At 36.4% G+C, this 18,300-nt stretch overlaps 1 protein-coding gene across 11 annotated transcripts in view; it reads left to right on the forward strand.

Annotated features, from left to right (window-relative positions):
• Positions 1–18,300, forward strand: part of DMXL1 (Dmx like 1) — an 85,224-nt gene that overhangs the window by 35,578 nt on the left and 31,346 nt on the right. For all 11 annotated transcript variants that reach the window (XR_010069172.1, XM_063321075.1, XM_063321077.1 and 8 more), the window contains 13 exons: positions 101–203; positions 2,268–2,384; positions 3,634–3,858; positions 4,520–6,217; positions 7,134–7,244; positions 8,580–8,749; positions 9,929–10,026; positions 10,737–10,902; positions 11,731–11,983; positions 13,621–14,711; positions 14,977–15,168; positions 16,844–16,920; positions 17,094–17,221. Coding sequence is in view for 10 of the 11 variants with exons in the window: in XM_063321075.1 (XP_063177145.1) it covers positions 101–203; positions 2,268–2,384; positions 3,634–3,858; positions 4,520–6,217; positions 7,134–7,244; positions 8,580–8,749; positions 9,929–10,026; positions 10,737–10,902; positions 11,731–11,983; positions 13,621–14,711; positions 14,977–15,168; positions 16,844–16,920; positions 17,094–17,221 (4,429 nt within the window). In the remaining variant the exon portion in view is untranslated. The remainder of the gene's footprint in view (positions 1–100; positions 204–2,267; positions 2,385–3,633; positions 3,859–4,519; positions 6,218–7,133; positions 7,245–8,579; positions 8,750–9,928; positions 10,027–10,736; positions 10,903–11,730; positions 11,984–13,620; positions 14,712–14,976; positions 15,169–16,843; positions 16,921–17,093; positions 17,222–18,300) is intronic.

An 18,300-nucleotide genomic window follows, 5' to 3' on the forward strand; every position in this document is an offset into this window, starting at 1 on the left:
ACGTAGAACTTAACAATCAAGTTAAAAGCTCACAGGTTAGAGAGCAATCTTAAGCAGTACACTCCATGATATTCACTTTTGTGTGTTTTTGCCTCCTTAGCATGGCAGAAAAACACAGTTATTCCACGTTTTTCAAGAAGACTTCATTTTAAATACCCAGGAGAAGGAAATTCCTGAAAAGAAGAACAATTTATCAGAATCTGGTAAAGAATTCTTTTTTGTTCCACAGAGGAAAAAGAACTTGTTATATAGCTTTTAGTATTTTAAGGTGAAATACCTTTATTTGAGGTCTTTATATACCAAAGAGGAAAATCTAGTCTAATGACACTCATGCTTGCTTCACTTCCTTTAAAAGCAGTGCACAAACAAATTTAGGTGAAGTTACTTAAACCATGAGATACCCATCATGAACCAGCAGTGGAATGCTTAATACAATACTTTTCTTAGATGAGGGGGAAAGCGTTTTAAACATAGAGCCTCTAGCTGCAGGTATGATACAGACAAAGCTTACTTGCGTCCTTTCATGATGGATGTTCGTCCTTTACATTGGCTAAATACTTCTCCTCAGGCCTTGAGTTGTAAAATAAATGGCAGGCCAAACAAATACCCCAAACCACAGCTATAAAATACAGTACTATGAGTAGTGTGTGGATTTGTAGGTCTTAGGGCAGATCTGAATTGCTCTGGAATAAATAATCAGTTTTCCTCGGCGGAGTGGGTCAGTGGTTGTGTTATACAGGTATCACAATTTTGTTTGTTCAGTTCCAATGAGATAACGTGGGGAAAAAAGGGTCAGAGTAAAGTGTTTGATACCAAGTCATCTGCAGTAGTAAAGGGAATGCAGAATAAAAGAAAGCAAAGTTGTGGAGCAGTGTCAAAAAGTTGCATAGTAACTTGGTACACAAAATTTATTTTTCTTAGAAGAAGATGGAGACACCTAGGGAAATATTACCTGAACTGTGTGTGTGTATATATATATAGTGATCAATCCTGATTTACCTGTTTCTAGTCAAGAAAGATTTGGAGTAGTGGAGATAATCTATGAAAATGTCAACCTAACTCTCATTAGAGGTCAAAAAGTGCAAATGGGATATTGAAAATGGAGAACAAAATAGAGAACAAAATGAAGTGTTACTCTACAGCATAAGTTTGTTGTACATTTGCATCTTGATCGTGATATACAGAAAGGACTTCAAAAGAAATATGGAAGCTATTTGATCTTAGAGAAGTGCAACTATATACATCTGTAAGTGTTCTGAAGGTCTATATGGATTGCTGCAATGTAAGAAACTGGGCTGCGTGGATCCTTTTAAAAACTGTGAATTAGAAGTATATCATTCTAATTTCAAAGTATTTTTTAGTACTTTAAAGCTCTTTAGTTTTAAAACACCCGCACTATTTCCTCTTTAATAAAGCATATAAGTATTTAGCTCATGTTCTTTTTAAAAAAAGAACAAATTCACTTGCATTTTTCTACAGTACCATAAGCAACCAAATGTCAAACCTACAAGGCAAATACAGCTTATTCTTGATCATTTTTTAGTAGATGCATACCTAAAGAAGGGTCAGAGGAATCAGGGAGGAAAAATGGCCACTACACTAACTATTCTTTCTTGGTCCTAGTGTATTTACTTTCGTGCTGAGGAAGGAGAATGGCTGGGTGCACCCTCCAGAAATGGTCTCCTACTGATATTACAACTCATGTTATCTTTTCTTTGGGTGAAACTGTAGCAAATAATTTCTTAGGAAGAAGCATTGTACCTCTTGTGCATTCCAGACAACGTAGTCAGTCTGGCTGGGTCGGGATGGATGAGCCTGTCGATTAGGCCAGGCCATGACTTTCACAGCTGTTGACATGGCATTTCTTCTACAGATGTAACTTACATACTTTTTATCTATTAAAAGCCAACTAGTTCACTGTCTTAACTACTACAATTGCCAGTAGCAGATAGCTAAGAAACTGTAAGAGACAAGCATGTAAAAGACAAAAGTGTAGAGCTGAGACGACATTCTAGGATTTACCTTTAAACACAGCAAATTCAGGAAAATATTTTGTTCTCTCTGAAGGAAAGCATGGACAGTTCTTCATGTGTACCTCTAGTTGTAGTGGTTACGTTTGTGATAAAATACTGAGAAAACTAATATAACAGAGTTGCATTTTGGTATTAGTTTGTTATAGCTTAATATGATTATTTGCTAGCCAGCAAAATTTAGTTCTGTTTTCAGGTGAATAACCCCTAAGATCTTCCTGTTCTGAATTTCATCAGGAAACCAGCAGAACGGATTCTCTGAAAAATTCTACTTAATAGTAATAGAGTATACTCAAACCCATTCATTACTCCATATGTGGCATTTACATTTGAAGTCAATTCCCGTCTCAGTAGGTAAGCCCTCTTTCTTCTAGTTTTCTGCTTAAAAAAAAGTCACTATCTTGTGAATATATCTGCTGTTTGGTGTATTCTAAATTGTGTTTCAGCTTTTTGAAAAGAATCTGCAATTCTTCTAGCACAAGCATAATTACTACTTAATCTCCAGAATGCTGAAGCTTTTGAATTCAGCCTGAGCCCAAAGTTTGGTATTTTTTGTGCATTCTAAGGGCAAATATATCTGTCCAGCCTAACAAACAGTTCAGATATTTTACTTCTCAGAAGCTTCTGTTCTGCCATTTTTGAGTTTACTCATAAACTCTAAATTGAACCATAGTCTGAAGCACCTAAACATCAGAGAAAAAATTAGTTATGAACAATTTTGAAGTTCTTAAATCTGCTGGTTCTCTTTCAGACTATCAAATTACCACAAAAAGTATAAAAGTTTTAAAGTAAGCTAAAATATACTTGGGTAGTTTTCTGATAACATGTAAAGATTTTAAGAAAACATAAATCTGGCATTCACTACATACCAAAAGATATACTGCACATTCCTGTTATTTAAACCAAATTGGTATTTGTCTTACTGTTACTTTCAAAGGCAGAATTTCTACAGTTATTTTAAGTATTATTGCAATTAGTTTCTAAGTTGGTGAGAAGACTAAAAATCCAAATTTTCTGATCTACTCATATGATGAGAACATTACCAATAAAGCTTTTCTAACCAACCTATTGGCAATTTTCATGTTCCAAGTCCATCAAATTCATACTTCAACTGTTGAGTTTTATTAAAAAAGTAGAAGTGAAGCATTTTTATCAAATAATCTCTGAGATCCTACATTTTAAGTGAATATTAACAAAACTTTTCTGAAAAACACCTTTCCCCAATTTGTAAGGTAAGACACAGAGATCTTAATTTAATTTCTCTAGCTGCAGGTATTTTGTGCTTCATGAAGTGTTAAGTTTCTGTGGATAACCACATAACTCTTTTCTCTGCAGTTTTGGTGTTTCCAGTTACAGTTCAGTTGTTTTTAAGTCTGAAAAATTTAAAGCTATAACTTCTCAGCATTTCTAAAATGTCAGAAGTATTTAATCTGAGGTGTGCTAGCATTTCTCTTTAAATTTGAATGTGGGAATGCATTTCATTAAAGCTAAAGTAAAATTTTAAGCCATGTTTTATCTGTCTCTTTGGAACTTTTAAGGTGAGTAAAATTACTTCTTAAGTTAAATAATTTATTTTTTAAATTAACAATGCAAACTTTTTTAGATGAAAGGATGGATTCAAATACACCTGAAGCAGCAGCACAAACGGAAGAATTGTATTCTTCACCAGATCCAGAAAAGATCCAGTCACCATTCACTCAAAAGTATCAGGCCTGTAGAGCAAACCTTCAGAGCACCAGCTGGCTTACTCTGTCTTCCAAAATGGTGTATAGTCAGGAGTTGAATTTGCCTGAAGGAGTGGAGATAATAAGTGTAAAGCCGTCAGCAGGTTTGTAAATTTTTTTAAACAATAAAATAAGGAATTCTTGCCTTTCTGACTTCAGTCTTAAAATAGAAACAAAGTAATAGTGTTTGGTGTTTGTTGCTAAAATTAAAACACCTGTAGGTAGTTATAAAAGGTTTGCTAAAACTTGCTCCACCAACTTTATATCTCGTGGAGCTAATACTAAATACTGATCCTAAAATAAAGCTTTTATTTAAGATGTAATATGTATTGAATTCCAGATTGTTGCAATAAAAGGAATTATACAAATACAAATTTCATTTTGCAGTCAGTCATGAAATTTTTTTTGCAGGGTTTATGCTTAAATTTTAAGGCTTCCATCAGTCTTTCAAAAAATATTTTATAAAAACTTTCAGATTTATGAATGGGAAACGTTTGTTTGGTAGGAGAGATGATAGATATTAATATTCAGGTTTAAATAATATAATTTGACTTCTGTTTAGACCATGAAGTGTAATCAAAGGGTAAAATGGTTTTATAGTATTTTTGTCACGTTGTCTCCTTTGTGAGGCCCTGCAAACAACCCTCTGCGAGGAAGTGCTGATTTTTTTTTTCCAGAATAATGATAACTGAATAAAAATGTCATTACTCTTTCACTTGCTTCTTAATATTTCCCTCAGTAAAAGTGTATTTTATTTAATTTTAGGACATCTGAGTAGTTCTTCCATATATCCTGTTTGTCGTGCACCATATCTGCTGGCTACTTCATGCTCTGATGGAAAAGTTCGATTTTGGAGATGCAGAGTTACCACTGAATCATCAGCTTCTTCCATTCCAGAATGTAGCGCACATAGCGATGTGACATATGTGTGGGAAGAATGGCCATTACTGATTGAGGATGGACTTCTTAGTAGTAGTGCTATTAGTGTTCCAGGAAGGCCAACTGAAGTTAGCTGTGCACACACGAACAGATTAGCAGTAGCATACAAGCAGGTAACATCTAAAAATAGTCATCTTTCTCAAGATTTTATAATGCATGTTAGTATTTTTGAATGTGAATCTACAGGGGGTTCTTCTTGGATTCTAGAACAAACTCTTCACTTAGATGAGGTAGGCACCATGCTAGACTCTGGTGTTAGTATTGATAGTAATTTAGTGGCATATAACCAGCAAGACATTTCTCTGTCTCATGGTGGGAATATTATGCCTAGCACTAAGCACTTGGTACACTTAGATTGGATGTCGAGGGAAGATGGTTCACATATTCTAACAGTAGGAATTGGATCAAAACTTTATATGTTTGGTCAGCTTTCTGGGAAACTGCAAGAACAAAATGGTAAGGAGATTGTTGCAGTCTCCCATAGTGGCAGTACGAAGGCTACAACCCTTTCTAGGTTTGTTCTGCTGCGTTCTGTCGACTTGGTTTCATCTGTAGAGGGGTCACCTCCTTTTCCAGTCTCCTTGTCTTGGGTGCGTGATGGCATTCTTGTAGTTGGAATGGATTGTGAAATGCATGTTTATTCCCAGTGGCAATCTCCTTCCAAGCAGGATCTAGTTAGTACAGATTCCTACAGTGGAAGTATGCCATGTATAACTAGCTTAATGAAACAAAGCCAGTCATCTGCCTCAGGTCTGCATCCACCAAAGCGAACCTTGACCAGATCTATGACCAGCCTTGCACAGAAACTTAGTGGGAAAAGATCAGCCTGTGATCTGTCTACGGAAATGGAAGATTCTGGTCTCTTTGAAGCAGCTCATACATTATCTCCCACTTTACCTCAGTACCATCCATATCAACTGTTGGAACTCATGGATCTTGGTAAAGTACGTAGAGCAAAAGCCATTCTGTCACATCTGGTGAAGTGCATTGCTGGAGAAGTTGTTGCTATAAATGAAACTGAACCTAATCATGATAAAAGGCTCAGATCTCTGACCATCAGTGCTAGTGGAAGTACTGCAAGAGATCCCAAAACATTCAGCAAAACTGAGTCTGCAGACTATATTGAAATAGACTCTGTTCCACCATTGCCCTTATATGCTCTGCTTGCTGCGGATGAGGATTCATCTCATTCCTGTTCAGAGAAGTCTAATAATCAAAATAGTCAAAATAAAAAAGATGTGCCCAATGACAATTATGAAGATCTCTTTCAAAATACTGTTATAAGTACAGATGAACTTGTTACATTTGATGCAGATGAAGACAGTTTGAAACCGAAAGTCATCGATCTTTCTCAATATAGCCCAACTTACTTTGGACCAGAGCATGCTCAGGTTCTTTCTCGTCACTTGCTTCATTCAAGCTTGCCAGGTCTGACTAGGATGGAGCAAATGTCATTGATGGCCTTGGCAGATACAATTGCTACAACCAGTACAGACATTGGAGAAAGCAGAGACAGAAATCAGGGTAAGCCGTCTCTTCCAAGTTAAATGTACAACTGTGCTTCACAACCTTTTTTGGGAGTTTTTCCTATTTTGGAATACTTTTGTAGCTTATGAAAGCACATCATAGTTTTGTTTCATAGTATAGCCCCAGACCAAAAATCAGCATTGGACTAAGAGACAAGGGGACAGTGTGTGAAGGGCGAGTGAGGGGCGGGTGTGTAGATCGCAAGGCTATAATTGCCCAGGGAATTCTTTGTTTGGGATCCCTCTCTTTGGAGGCACCCAGCCTGGGTTGTTCTTGCTGCAGTACCTTTAAATTAAATTAATTATTTTATAAAGATCCAATGCCTGAAACTCTGCTACGGGAAACCCAGGGTCAAGCCTGGAGGAGGCATGCCCGAGAGTAAGTGTGCGTGTGTGTGCGTGCAACACCGTGAATGGTGCATGAATGCTCAGGCAGCAGTTCCTCCTTTAATGGTTTGTTAAATACTGTGCCCTTACAGTATTTACTGTTTAACTAAAGTTCCAAGACTTCAGACTTCTATAAAATCAGATTCTGTATTGTTAACTGTTAGTGCCAGTTTTAGTCCATCAGCCCACATGCCATAATTGTTTCTAATTCACTTTTAAGGAGATAACTTTCTTAAGGCCAGTGTTTGTTGTGCTATGTAGAGAAATTGAAACTAAGTTTACGGATTTTTTTATATGATAACACTTTTTCTGTTTCTTGCATTGAGAACAGATAACTTAAAAACTTTTCATATTTGAAATTTTTCTCTTTCCCTTTCCTTGAAGGGAAGAATTATGAATTTAGCTATACTATTTATGAACTTAAAGCATTAGTAGTCACAGAATTGTAAAGTATTTCTTCTGTTAAGACACCCAATAGCTGCTTGTAGTAGTTTTTCTAAATTGCTTATAAAAATATTTCATTCCAGGTGGAGAAACTCTTGATGAGTGTGGTTTAAAATTTTTATTGGCTGTTCGGCTTCACACATTTCTAACAACTTCACTTCCTCCTGTACATCGAGCTCAACTGCTTCACCAAGGTAACTGTTGTGTTTTCTTAGATGAGGTGAATCTTACTGACATAGCTGTACATACAATTGCATGATTGACATGCCTCTGCAGAATCAATGAGTTACTTTGTTGTTTTTTTTAAGAAAAAGATTGTTCAATATCATTGTATGCCAGAGCAGAATATATCTGTTTTATTTTAGGTAGAGGTCTTGGAATCGAAGTGATTTTTTTCTAATAATTCTTTAGTTGTAAATTTTCTATTTCCCAAAACAATTGGCTTTTCTGCACTTCTAGGACCATGTTGTTCCAATAACCTTCTGCAGGAATAATGCAATAGAAAATAGAGTACGTACTTAGTTTTTTAATATGTATTTGAAAAAAGATATCTCTTACAGTCTACTCAAATTTATAAAGTTTTTTCATATGCTTACTGTAATTATCCAATAGACTATTTCAAATAGTTTTCTTTGGTATAGTTTTTAGTAGTTGCAACGTGATATTCCAGACAACTGAATGAGAGGGATTTGATTAAGCCTAATCAAATCTAAAGGACTGGCTGTGATTGCTTCTTTACCCTTTCATTAGTCATCATGACAGTTGATGGCATTTCCAATCTCACGGTTTGTCACCCGTCAGCTGCATCAGAGACCGGAATTTGCCAAGACTGCCGCAATAGAGTACCACTGAGTTAGCTCTCTGGTGAAATACTTTTAGTTGAGATACTTCTGCTGAGCTCAGAAATTGCTGAGAGTAAGAAGTGCCTCCAAGGCATCTGCAGAGGTGTAGTTCAGTGTGCCTTTGTACAAAAAAGCATCTTCTCATCCTCACTAGAGTTGCAATTATCCATAGCCACCTACACTGCTACACCTAATTGCTGTCTTCCTCATGTAATTTTTTTCCCCCAGATTTCTTTTGTATCTCTGTCCTCAAACCTGTTTTCTTCTGTGATTATCTGAAACTTCACATTTTCTAATCCAAGTGAAAATACCGAACCTATCATTTGAAACTTTGAAAAGTTTAATCAGTATGCTGCGCTTTGTATCATGGCTAATCTTAAATGCCACCCACAATAAGTGTATTTTGAGCTTCAGTCAGTAACTCTGTTCTTTGCAAACTTGCATGAAGGGTTTGCAGGTGAAAAAATGTTTTCATCTGTGTGAGCTTTTTTTAATATTTGGTATGCAGTGCTTATAAATATTCTTAAATTTCTGTTGCGTCATCAACAATGCACTTTAGAAATCAAAACTAAACAATTCAACCTTCTTCCCTTCTCTTTTTCCCACCCCCTTGACTTCACATTCTGGATTATTTTATTAGTGAATATCTCTTTTCTTTTTTTTTTTTCTTTATGGCCTATTATGTAGGCTTATCTACTAGTCATTTTGCCTGGGCATTTCATTCAGTAGCAGAAGAAGAACTACTGAGCATGCTCCCTGCAGTGCAGAAAGGAGATCCAACATGGTCAGAACTCAGAGCTATGGGTATAGGATGGTGGGTTCGAAATATCCATAGCCTGCGGAAATGTATAGAAAAGGTAAATATAGCATTCTGAAACAAAACTATGAAACTTTTCCAAACAGCTGTCCTCTGCTGTTTACCTTCTATTTATGTGGGTTTAAATTTTTAGATATGTTCAGTGTTTCTGAATGTTTTGTGCTGTATTTTTTGTACGTATAGTTTATTGTATGAGTATGAACTTTTGTATTTAACTATTTTTTTTTCCTAGTACTTTAGGTTTCAAATTACAGTGTGAAGTACATTTGGGGCTTTTAGGTATTCCATTTTCAAGGTGACAGTGTACAGTCCTTATTGTGGATGCTTAAGATACAGATTGAGTGTATAGTTATTTTTTTATAATAAAATCAGGAAACAAGTTAAGGAAAAAGGTTCTCCTTAGAAACATATCATAAGTGGGGTCAACTAAGATATTATACATCTGTCTTGCAAACTGATACATTTCCATGATAAAAAAACCTATTGTTTTGTTTTGGCTTGTTGGTTTGTTTGTATTTTTTTAAATTTTTTGTTTTTTAAATATGTATCTTAGTCATCACAGATGTGGCAATAAGCCTAACCTCATTATCACTTGTTTTAAGCTCTTGGAAAAGCCAAGTGTGTTGAGCTAGAAAATGACATGCACAAGATACTTTGACTACAAAGCACAAAGTGGTAAAATGCATGTCTCTACTTTTACTTTTCAGTCTTCAGCAATCAGTCATCACTTTACGAAACTTAACCTGCGTTGCATTGAAAAAATTCCCAGTATTCTGGGCCTGCATTTAAGTTTACCTTACATTGGTCTTGGGCTATTCTTGCTGCTACTTACTCCTTTTTCGTTGCTAACCTCCAAAAGTAATCTCCTGTAAACAACTTTTCTCTTGTTGTGACTGGTCCCGGCCTGTTCCATGATTACCAGAGCAACGAGTAAATTAATTTTGTTATGATTTCAGGAACTGATTTCAGGTGTACGCATTCCCATTTGATCTGCAAAAAAAGCTTCTAGTCCTGGAAAAGCATTAGCTAAATGATATAAAACAAAAACAAGTGGTTGAAGCTGTGGTATCTTTACATGTTCTTATGTCAGACTCATAGTGAGCGGAGGGATTCCATATTAAGGAGAACTTCCAAGCACTATGGGGCATGGGATACAGGGATCCAATTTAAGATTCATTTGAATTTTAGTCATTTTTTTGCTGTTGAATTGTCTTCACAGGTGGCTAAAGCAGCCTTTCAGCGAAACAATGATCCACTTGATGCAGCCATTTTTTACCTTGCAATGAAAAAGAAGGCTGTGATCTGGGGATTATACAGGTAGGAGACATGCAAGCTCTTACATGGAGTTTCATACTGCCTGGTATAATTTTGGGAAAAAAGTTGAATGTGATGGTAATCCAAAAGAAGCACAAATATTACTATTGAAAGCTGAGATCTGACTTCTAAATTAGTCATTACATTGAATGAGTAGTTTTTAAGCTTCTTGTATTTACTGAGGTAATTTAGTTGCTGGTTCTGAAGGTAGATGCTCCAAGTTTTAGTCTCAAATCTGCTGTAATTTCAATGACTGCTTAATTTGGATTTACTTCTGAGGGCTACCTGTGTAGCGTGTGGAATGACATAGTTATTTTTTAGAAAAGTGTTTGTTGTTACAAATTTTACCTTAAGTTCAGAGGACTGAATTAAGTCTGTCTCTGAAACTGGTGTTTTGTAACATAATGTTCAACGTTGCAAGCTTCTTTAAAAAAGTAGCTTGAGTTGTCACTTACTGTTAAGAGCTTACCTGGGAAAAGTGAGCTTTTCTGTATTTGTACCAGGTTGACTGAAAACACCATTAGTTTTTGTATTTACTAAAGTTCATTTTTGTTTTAAAATATAAAGCCTCCTATGCTTCTAGTTTGGTGAGAGCCTCTGCGTTTCCTGATGAAAAGATCTGTGTAAAATTCTACTGGCATCTGAGGAAATTAAGAGCCATAATGCATCTAGTAAAACACATAATATTTTTATCAATCATGTTCAATATACAGGTCCCAAAAAGATACTAAAATGACACAGTTTTTTGGAAACAACTTCACTGAAGACAGATGGCGTAAAGCAGCATTAAAGAATGCTTTTTCTTTGCTTGGCAAACAGCGTTTTGAACATTCTGCAGCATTTTTCTTGTTGGCAGGACACTTAAAAGATGCAGTGGAGGTAATAAAATAATGAACTTTTTAAATATTTAACACTGTTGTGTTGTCTGAAATGTACAAATATATTGAATGGGACTTGCATATTAGTATGACCCCTGAAGATTCTGGTTTGTATTCCTCCCCCTTTCCCCCCCCCCCAGTTAATGACAAATACAAATCCTTAATCTTTACATTTTGATTCTGTTTTCTCTCATATTAGTGATACTAAAAGGTCCCATGGTTAATTATCGTAAATATTAAGAGGCCTACCTACTGTTAACTTGCTTTCAGATTGTCAGCCCTGCCATATATGAAGACAACACATTTTTTTCTGTAGGATGTTTCATATCTGAAAATTAAGGCTTTTTTACAGTGTTGTGGGTTGGCCTCTAGATTCCCTTCACAAAAAAAATTATTTCCTCTGTCTGAACTGAAAAGGTGGGAGGAAATTCATATCTCTGACAATGAAGGGTTTGTTCTGTAAAGTTTCGTAACCGAAAAAAACAGCTTTAAGAGGTGGCATGTGCACACTGATAATGATTTATTGGAGGCAATTGATTTCAAAGGTATAGTGTCATGTCAGACTTAAACTGACAAAATTGCAGATCAAATCTTGCATATAATAGCTGGCCACAGCTATTCTGCATAGTTCCTGCTAATTTTTTATGGAATTGATAGACCTACTTATCTCAATCTGAACAGATTTGTGTCACTTCCTGTCTTGTGATCATTTTAACCAGAGAAGAAATGTTTGGTCTTGTGAATATAATGTAATATTAACATATTACTATAAGTGTATATACATTCAGATATTAATACGAATATGTTCATGTTTTTTAAATTCAATTAGGTCTGCCTTGAAAAACTGAATGACATTCAATTGGCTCTTGTAATATCAAGACTTTATGAGTCAGAGTTTGAAGTATCTAGTACCTATAAATCTATACTACAGAAGAGAATTTTAGGAAGTGCATTTCCTGGAAAAGAGAGCTCAGGAAACATGCACTGTGACACTTTTCTGCGAAGTATGGCTTACTGGATTTTGGAAGATTATAGCAAGGCTCTTGACACTTTGATTAAACATTCTGTTGAAGATGAAGGAGGTAAGAATATGATTATTTTCCCTGTTAGGTTGGTTTTAACTATGTAGTTTCTTAAAGCATAGTTTGAACCAGACCAGGTACTGCATGGTTGCTCTCCATTGCTCATAAATAGCTCGCTGTAGCAATGTATGTGATTTCTATAGTAAATGTGGTGACTGTACTGTTGTTATCCTGTATCCCCTGAATAGATACTTAATTTATCCTTTAACTATGTGAGTATCAGGGTAATGAGAATGACTTTGCAGTCATGTAGCTGTTTTTCCAGCAGTATCTGAAACAGGAAGAGACAAATTAACTTCATTAGTTAGCTTGAATCCATCACAACCTAGGAAAAAATTTCTTAATTGCACATTTTCATAGCAGTCTGGAAGACGCAGTATTTTGTAGCTTTTAGCCCTTGGGAAGAATGGTTTACCACAATGATAAACTGCCATAGAAAAGACTTTGGTATTTCCCGTGATACAAAGAGGCCCACATGGTGCCTGAAATAGCATGTAAGTCTCCTAAAGTGATTTTTTTTTTTTTTTCCCCCCCTCTTCACTTGCTAGCTTTATAGGCCTTGTAAGAATCAGTTGTATTATTTCCTAAAGTTAATGTTCTCAAGGAGGTTAAATGTTTCAGGACCCTAATAGTTAGCATGCTAGCTAGTTTCAGTCCTGGCTACTGAGGGAAACTTGTTGGGGATAAATGAAGACTTGAATCCCCAGAGCTGTGTAATTAATTTTAAAAACTAATTTCAGTTGAAGTTACATGCCTCAGGATAATTTTGAGCAAATTAGGGATATAGTGTTCAGTTGTTTCTGTCTTGGTCATATCCTCCTGTGTAAATTTATTTTTAAATGTTTCTAATTTTTTAATCAGTTCAGTGGCTTCTTTGTGGTGTTTTGCTTTATTTCTTACTTAAAAGGTGGTCTCTCAGGTACCTTTTCCTGTAATCTGTAGTTGGCTGTGCCATAACTCCTGACAGAGGAAACAGTAAGAGTTAACTTAATTCAGCTAACCCAGACTCTTTGAAAGCTGTGTGAATAATTCTATGCTGATGCTTTCAGGGATTTTCATGTTGTGGTTTTGGACATGAAAATAAAATGTGTAGGTGCTGCACTGCTGTATAATTCATTTATTTGTATGTAATAACAATAGCCATATATACAAGTTATGGATTTACTAGTTTTATTGTATGTTGCATTATTGTTAAGAGGTAAAAAAAAAATTACTAATCCAAAACTTTAAAAAAGACTATTTCTTTTAAATAAAAGTATTTAGTAAGATATAACGTTTTATTGTCATTTAGTGATGGAGACTTCAGAAATATAAACTAAACAGGAGTGTGGTCTTGTTTAACTGCAGCAGAACTGGCCTGACTGCAAGGAAGAGAAATACCAGCTGTTTTAAATTAAAGGTCTTACCTGCTCTCCTGCTCAAGCTTCTCTTCTTAGTAGTGATTAGGTTTGGCAATGTCCTCCCTCCCAAGATATTCAAATGATAAAAGTGCAAAGGAAGGTGAAAAGGGGGGTGCAATTACATTAACAGGAGAATGAGTATTAAGACCTAATGACGTTCTGATGAACTTAAAACTTTGCAGATGGACTATTTCATACAGAATGATAGATTTTCCTCACGATGCAATATCTTTTCAGATGAACGAGATGGCTCATCAAGTTGTAACCCTGCAGTGTTTAACTTCTATAACTACTTAAGAACACATCCTCTCTTGCTGAGACGTCATTTTGGCTCTTCTGATACATCTTCCACACACATTTGCCTAACAGTAGAAAATGGACTAGCTGACAAAATCAACCTAAGTGAAAGACGGCTGTTTTTCACCACTGCATATGCCCATCTAAAAGCTGGTTGTCCTATGTTGGCCTTAGAAGTGTTATCAAAGATGCCCAAAGTTGTCAAGAGGTCGAAGTCATTCTGTAGATCCTCTAGTTTAATGGATACTAGTAAAGATTTCTCACCATCTTCTCCAGTTAAAGAACTGGAAACAAAAGACCAGTCTTCCAGTGTTGATTGGTCACAGCCAGTATTGAATGGTCTAGGATCATCTTCAGACTGTTCATCAGGAAAACATTCAAGTTCAACTCTTTCCTTTGACTGGAGCCAGCCAAGTGTGGTATTCCAAGATGAACAATTGAAACTACAGTCAGACAGTGATCAAAGTGATGAGAATGAAGATTCTTCCCTGGTAATGAAAGACCTAAAACCTCTGAAGAAAACTGAAAAATTATATGAAACAAGTTCTAGCTACACAGAATCTTTTAGTATAGTTGATGACAAAAGTATTCTAAGTCCATCAGAAGATATAATTTCAGCACAGCTGAAGTTTAGAGCATGCCTGAAAATTCTTACTGTAGAGCTTCGTACGCTGTCCACTGGTTATGAGGTAGATGGTGGGAAGCTGAGGTATCAGCTTTATCAGTGGCTTGAAAGAGAAGTGGTAGCTCTTCAAAAGACCTGTGATTATAGTGTTGAAGTAGAAGAGATACAGTCAGGAATTAGTGTGATGCCAGAGGAAGCTACATTACATGAAAACCCTGAAGATTTAGCTGACCAGCAAAAAAATATGCTACAGAAAGAAGATTTTCAGAAAAGACGCCAATGGCTTCTGAAATACCAGTCACTCCTAAGAATGTTCCTTAGTTACTGTATACTTCATGGCTCTCATGGAGGAGGTTTGGCATCTGTCAGAATGGAATTAATTCTGCTATTGCAAGAATCTCAGCAGGTATGTGGGGTAGGTTAGTTTGTGTTTTCTCTGCATTGGATTTGATGTAGGCTTTTTTGAATATGTTACCTGTTATTGTTGAAGTTTTCCTATTATAGCATGCACTTATTTTATAATAAAAGTAACACTTGTTAACATGTTATGTTTTCTGTAGGTTAGGGTTTTTTTGTTGTTTAGAATCCCCTTCCCCTCTTTCTGAAGTTCTTTGGTTCCCTTTAGGAAGCTGTACTGTCACTTTATGTGTGTGTTTCTTGCTTGTTTTTAGGAACAGTCAATACGGGTACCTTCCAGCCCTCTACCAGAGCAAAGCTCCGTACCTCTCCTATTTGCTTGCACCGCTAGTGCCAAAACAGTGGTGGCTAATCCATTGCTACATCTTGGTAACTTAACTCATGATATATTACATGCCATAATAAACCTCGATTCCCCACCTCATCCAGATACTCAGAACAACAAGGTGCATATTTTTTTTATATAGTTGTTTGTTTCTTGTTGTCATTGTCCAGTTTGCTGAAATCATGAATCTCTCTTTCACAGCATGAAAACTTTCTGATGTGCCTACCTATGACAAGTAATAAAACTGTGCAACATAATTATTTTTGGTAGTGCTTAAAGTGTGCTAAAAGTATGTTCACTGATTACTACTTATTGTTGATGTGCTGAGCATCTGGTTGAACAAGCTGAAGTAGATCACCTCTCTCAGGACTGGATATTTGTCCAAGATGACATCTGTTATGGAAAACATGCACTACTATGTCAGTGTCACATTTGTCTTTATGACAATATGATCATTACTTTGGTTATGTTAATGGTAAACTCTGTATTTCAGTCCTAGACCTAAGTAAAATTAAGTTTTGAAGTATAAAAACTGATTGTCTGCAAAGTGCAGTAAACTCAGACTTTTCTGTGAAACAGTATATATCTTCAGGCTTGGGGCAGTGTGGCTGGAGAGCTGCCTGGCAGAAAAGGACCTGGGGGTTCTAATTGACAAGCGGCTGAACATGAGCCAGCAGTGTGCCCAGGTGGCCAAGAGGGCCAATGGCATCCTGGCTTGTATTAGAAATAGTGTGACCAGCAGAAGGAGGGAGGTGATTGTCCCCCTGTACTCAGCACTGGTGAGGCCACACCTTGAGTATTGTGTCCAGTTCTGGGCACCTCAATATGGGAGAGATATCGAGGTGCTGGAGCGAGCGCAGAGGAGGGCAACGAAGCTGGTGAAGGGCCTGGAGAATAAATCTTATGAGGAGCGATTGAAGGAGCTGGGACTGTTTAGTTTGAGGAGGATGGGGCTGAGGGGAGACCTCATCACTCTCTACAACTACTTGAAAGGCCATTGTAGAGAGGTTGGTGCTGGTCTCTTCTCACAGGTCATTAGCGATAGAACAAGAGGGAATGGCTTCAAGCTGCAACAGGGTAGGTTTAGGCTGGACATTAGGAAAATATTCTTCACAGAAAGAGTGGCCAGATACTTGAATAAGCTGCCCAGGAAGGTGGTGGAGTCACCATCTCTGAATGTGTTTGAGTCGTTTAGATGTGGTGTTAAGGGATATGGTGTAAGGGAGAACTTTGTAGAGTGGAGATGATGGTTGGACTCAATGATCCCAAGGGTCTTTTCCAACCTAAATGATTCTATGATTCATAGAGTAAAATTCAGTCTGTTTTTTTTAAGTTATGTAAGATTTCTTCTGTATTTAACCTTGGACTGGAAAGCAAACTTTTAAGTGTTAGGTTAAATATTTCCTGAAGTTTTGTATGTGTTAGGTCCCAAATCGTATTTACTTTTGCTAGGGATTTCTGGAGAATACTCAAGAGATTGCTCAGTTCCTAGTCTGTGCTTTGTTTCAGAGGGAACAGACAAATAACTATAATAAACTCATTTTTTTAACTGAACGTTTTTGATCAACAGATTCTCTAGCTCTTTACATAAGTATGTTTTGTGATACATTAAGAAATGTATCAGCTATGATAAAAATAGTGATCAGTGTGATACTGAGCAAATTGTGTGCATGTCTGGGATGCACAAGAATTGGTCAAAACCCAATTTTTTGGAGAAGGTGCCTTTGTAAGTGATTTTTGCCACTGCCCACTGTTCATCTGGAGTGTAATATGTCCTATAAAACTTTGTCTTACAGATATATGTAATGCATACCTTAGCAGCGTCACTCTCTGCTTGCATCTACCAATGTCTTTGTGATGGCCACAGCTACAGGTAACGAACTAGGAAAAGTACTTTTTAGAGATTGGTCAACACGTTGTCTCACTGTAGTTGTGATATAATAATAGTGCACCAGAAGGCAGTGCTCACACATGCCTACCACTTGAATAGTTTTAAACACTTTTTTTTTTAATGTAAATACAATGTCCCACTTTTCTGTTTCACAGCTCGTTTCAAGCAAATCAGTTCACTGGAACAGTGTATCAGACAGTGCTATTAACTCAGCGCCATTCTCTAAGAACAACAAGCTTAGAAGAAACAGTGACTCCCAATACATCACCTGCTCAGTGGCCAGGTATGTATAGTTGATTTGTTTCTTTCCTATTAAGGAAGACTTAATTGTCTGGATCCACTGTAAGAGTATGCAGCTATGCTCTGGACTTTGTAGTAGTATTTGTAACAGCTGCGTGGTAAAAATAAGTTCTTATAATAAAATTTTATCGTCATTTTTCAAAAGCTGTAATCTAGTAATTCTGGTTATTCACTAAGTTATAATATTATAAGTTGATTTATATTGCTTTCTCTTGCTAAAAAATGTTAGTGGGAGCTCTAGTAGAGGGCAAGTAAATGGAAAATAGGGTGTTGGTCTGTGCTTTACTTGCTCCCCCTGCAGGCAACAGATCAGTCTCACCGTTACTCTGCTTCCTTTACTTTGAAAAAGAACTTGAAAGGCTATCGTAGTTTGTGCACCATCTTAGAATGATTATGTACAAATTTTGAACTAACTTGCAACTGTTGACAATGAAAAGTTTATCATGCGTTATGTTTTACTGTACCTCTAAAACCCACGTAGGACTTCAGATAATTCTTGACATGTGCTGGGATCTATCCTGATGAAGCTACCCTGGTCACGTTAGAGAGAGTGTGTGTCTATATAAGCTTTACAGCACTAACTTTATTGTAAGCGTAACCAAGAAGTATGCTTTCATATTATGGGATCTGTTTTTCAATAAGAAAATTTTAAAAAAATCTTTTGGAGAACCTTAAACAGTCGTTGTGTTTGAAGCTATCCTGTTTTTTTCTTTTCTGCAAAACGTTCTGTCAAAAATTTACAGATTTTTGAGAGGAATCAGATTGTCATCTGTTCTCTTTTTATTTCATTAGTTGCAGAGTTAAATTTCTAATGAACGAGACAAGACATTGTTAGCAGTTGTGCTTATAGGTAACATCACTTTAAACTGGTTTCTCAGGTGTTTTTTTTTTTTTTCCAATAGCTTCACATGCCTTATGTACAAAGGGGAGAGTATGACACAAAGCAGAATTCTTTGGCTGCTGCTATTTGTGTTTTCTCTTATGTGCACAAAGTGACACAGTTGGAGCCACATCTGAAACTCTTCACAACTTTTTGTGGGAGCATAAAAAAACCCCCAAGAT

Source organism: Chroicocephalus ridibundus, chromosome Z (genome assembly GCF_963924245.1).
Source record: "Chroicocephalus ridibundus chromosome Z, bChrRid1.1, whole genome shotgun sequence".
Lineage (NCBI taxonomy): Eukaryota > Metazoa > Chordata > Aves > Charadriiformes > Laridae > Chroicocephalus > Chroicocephalus ridibundus.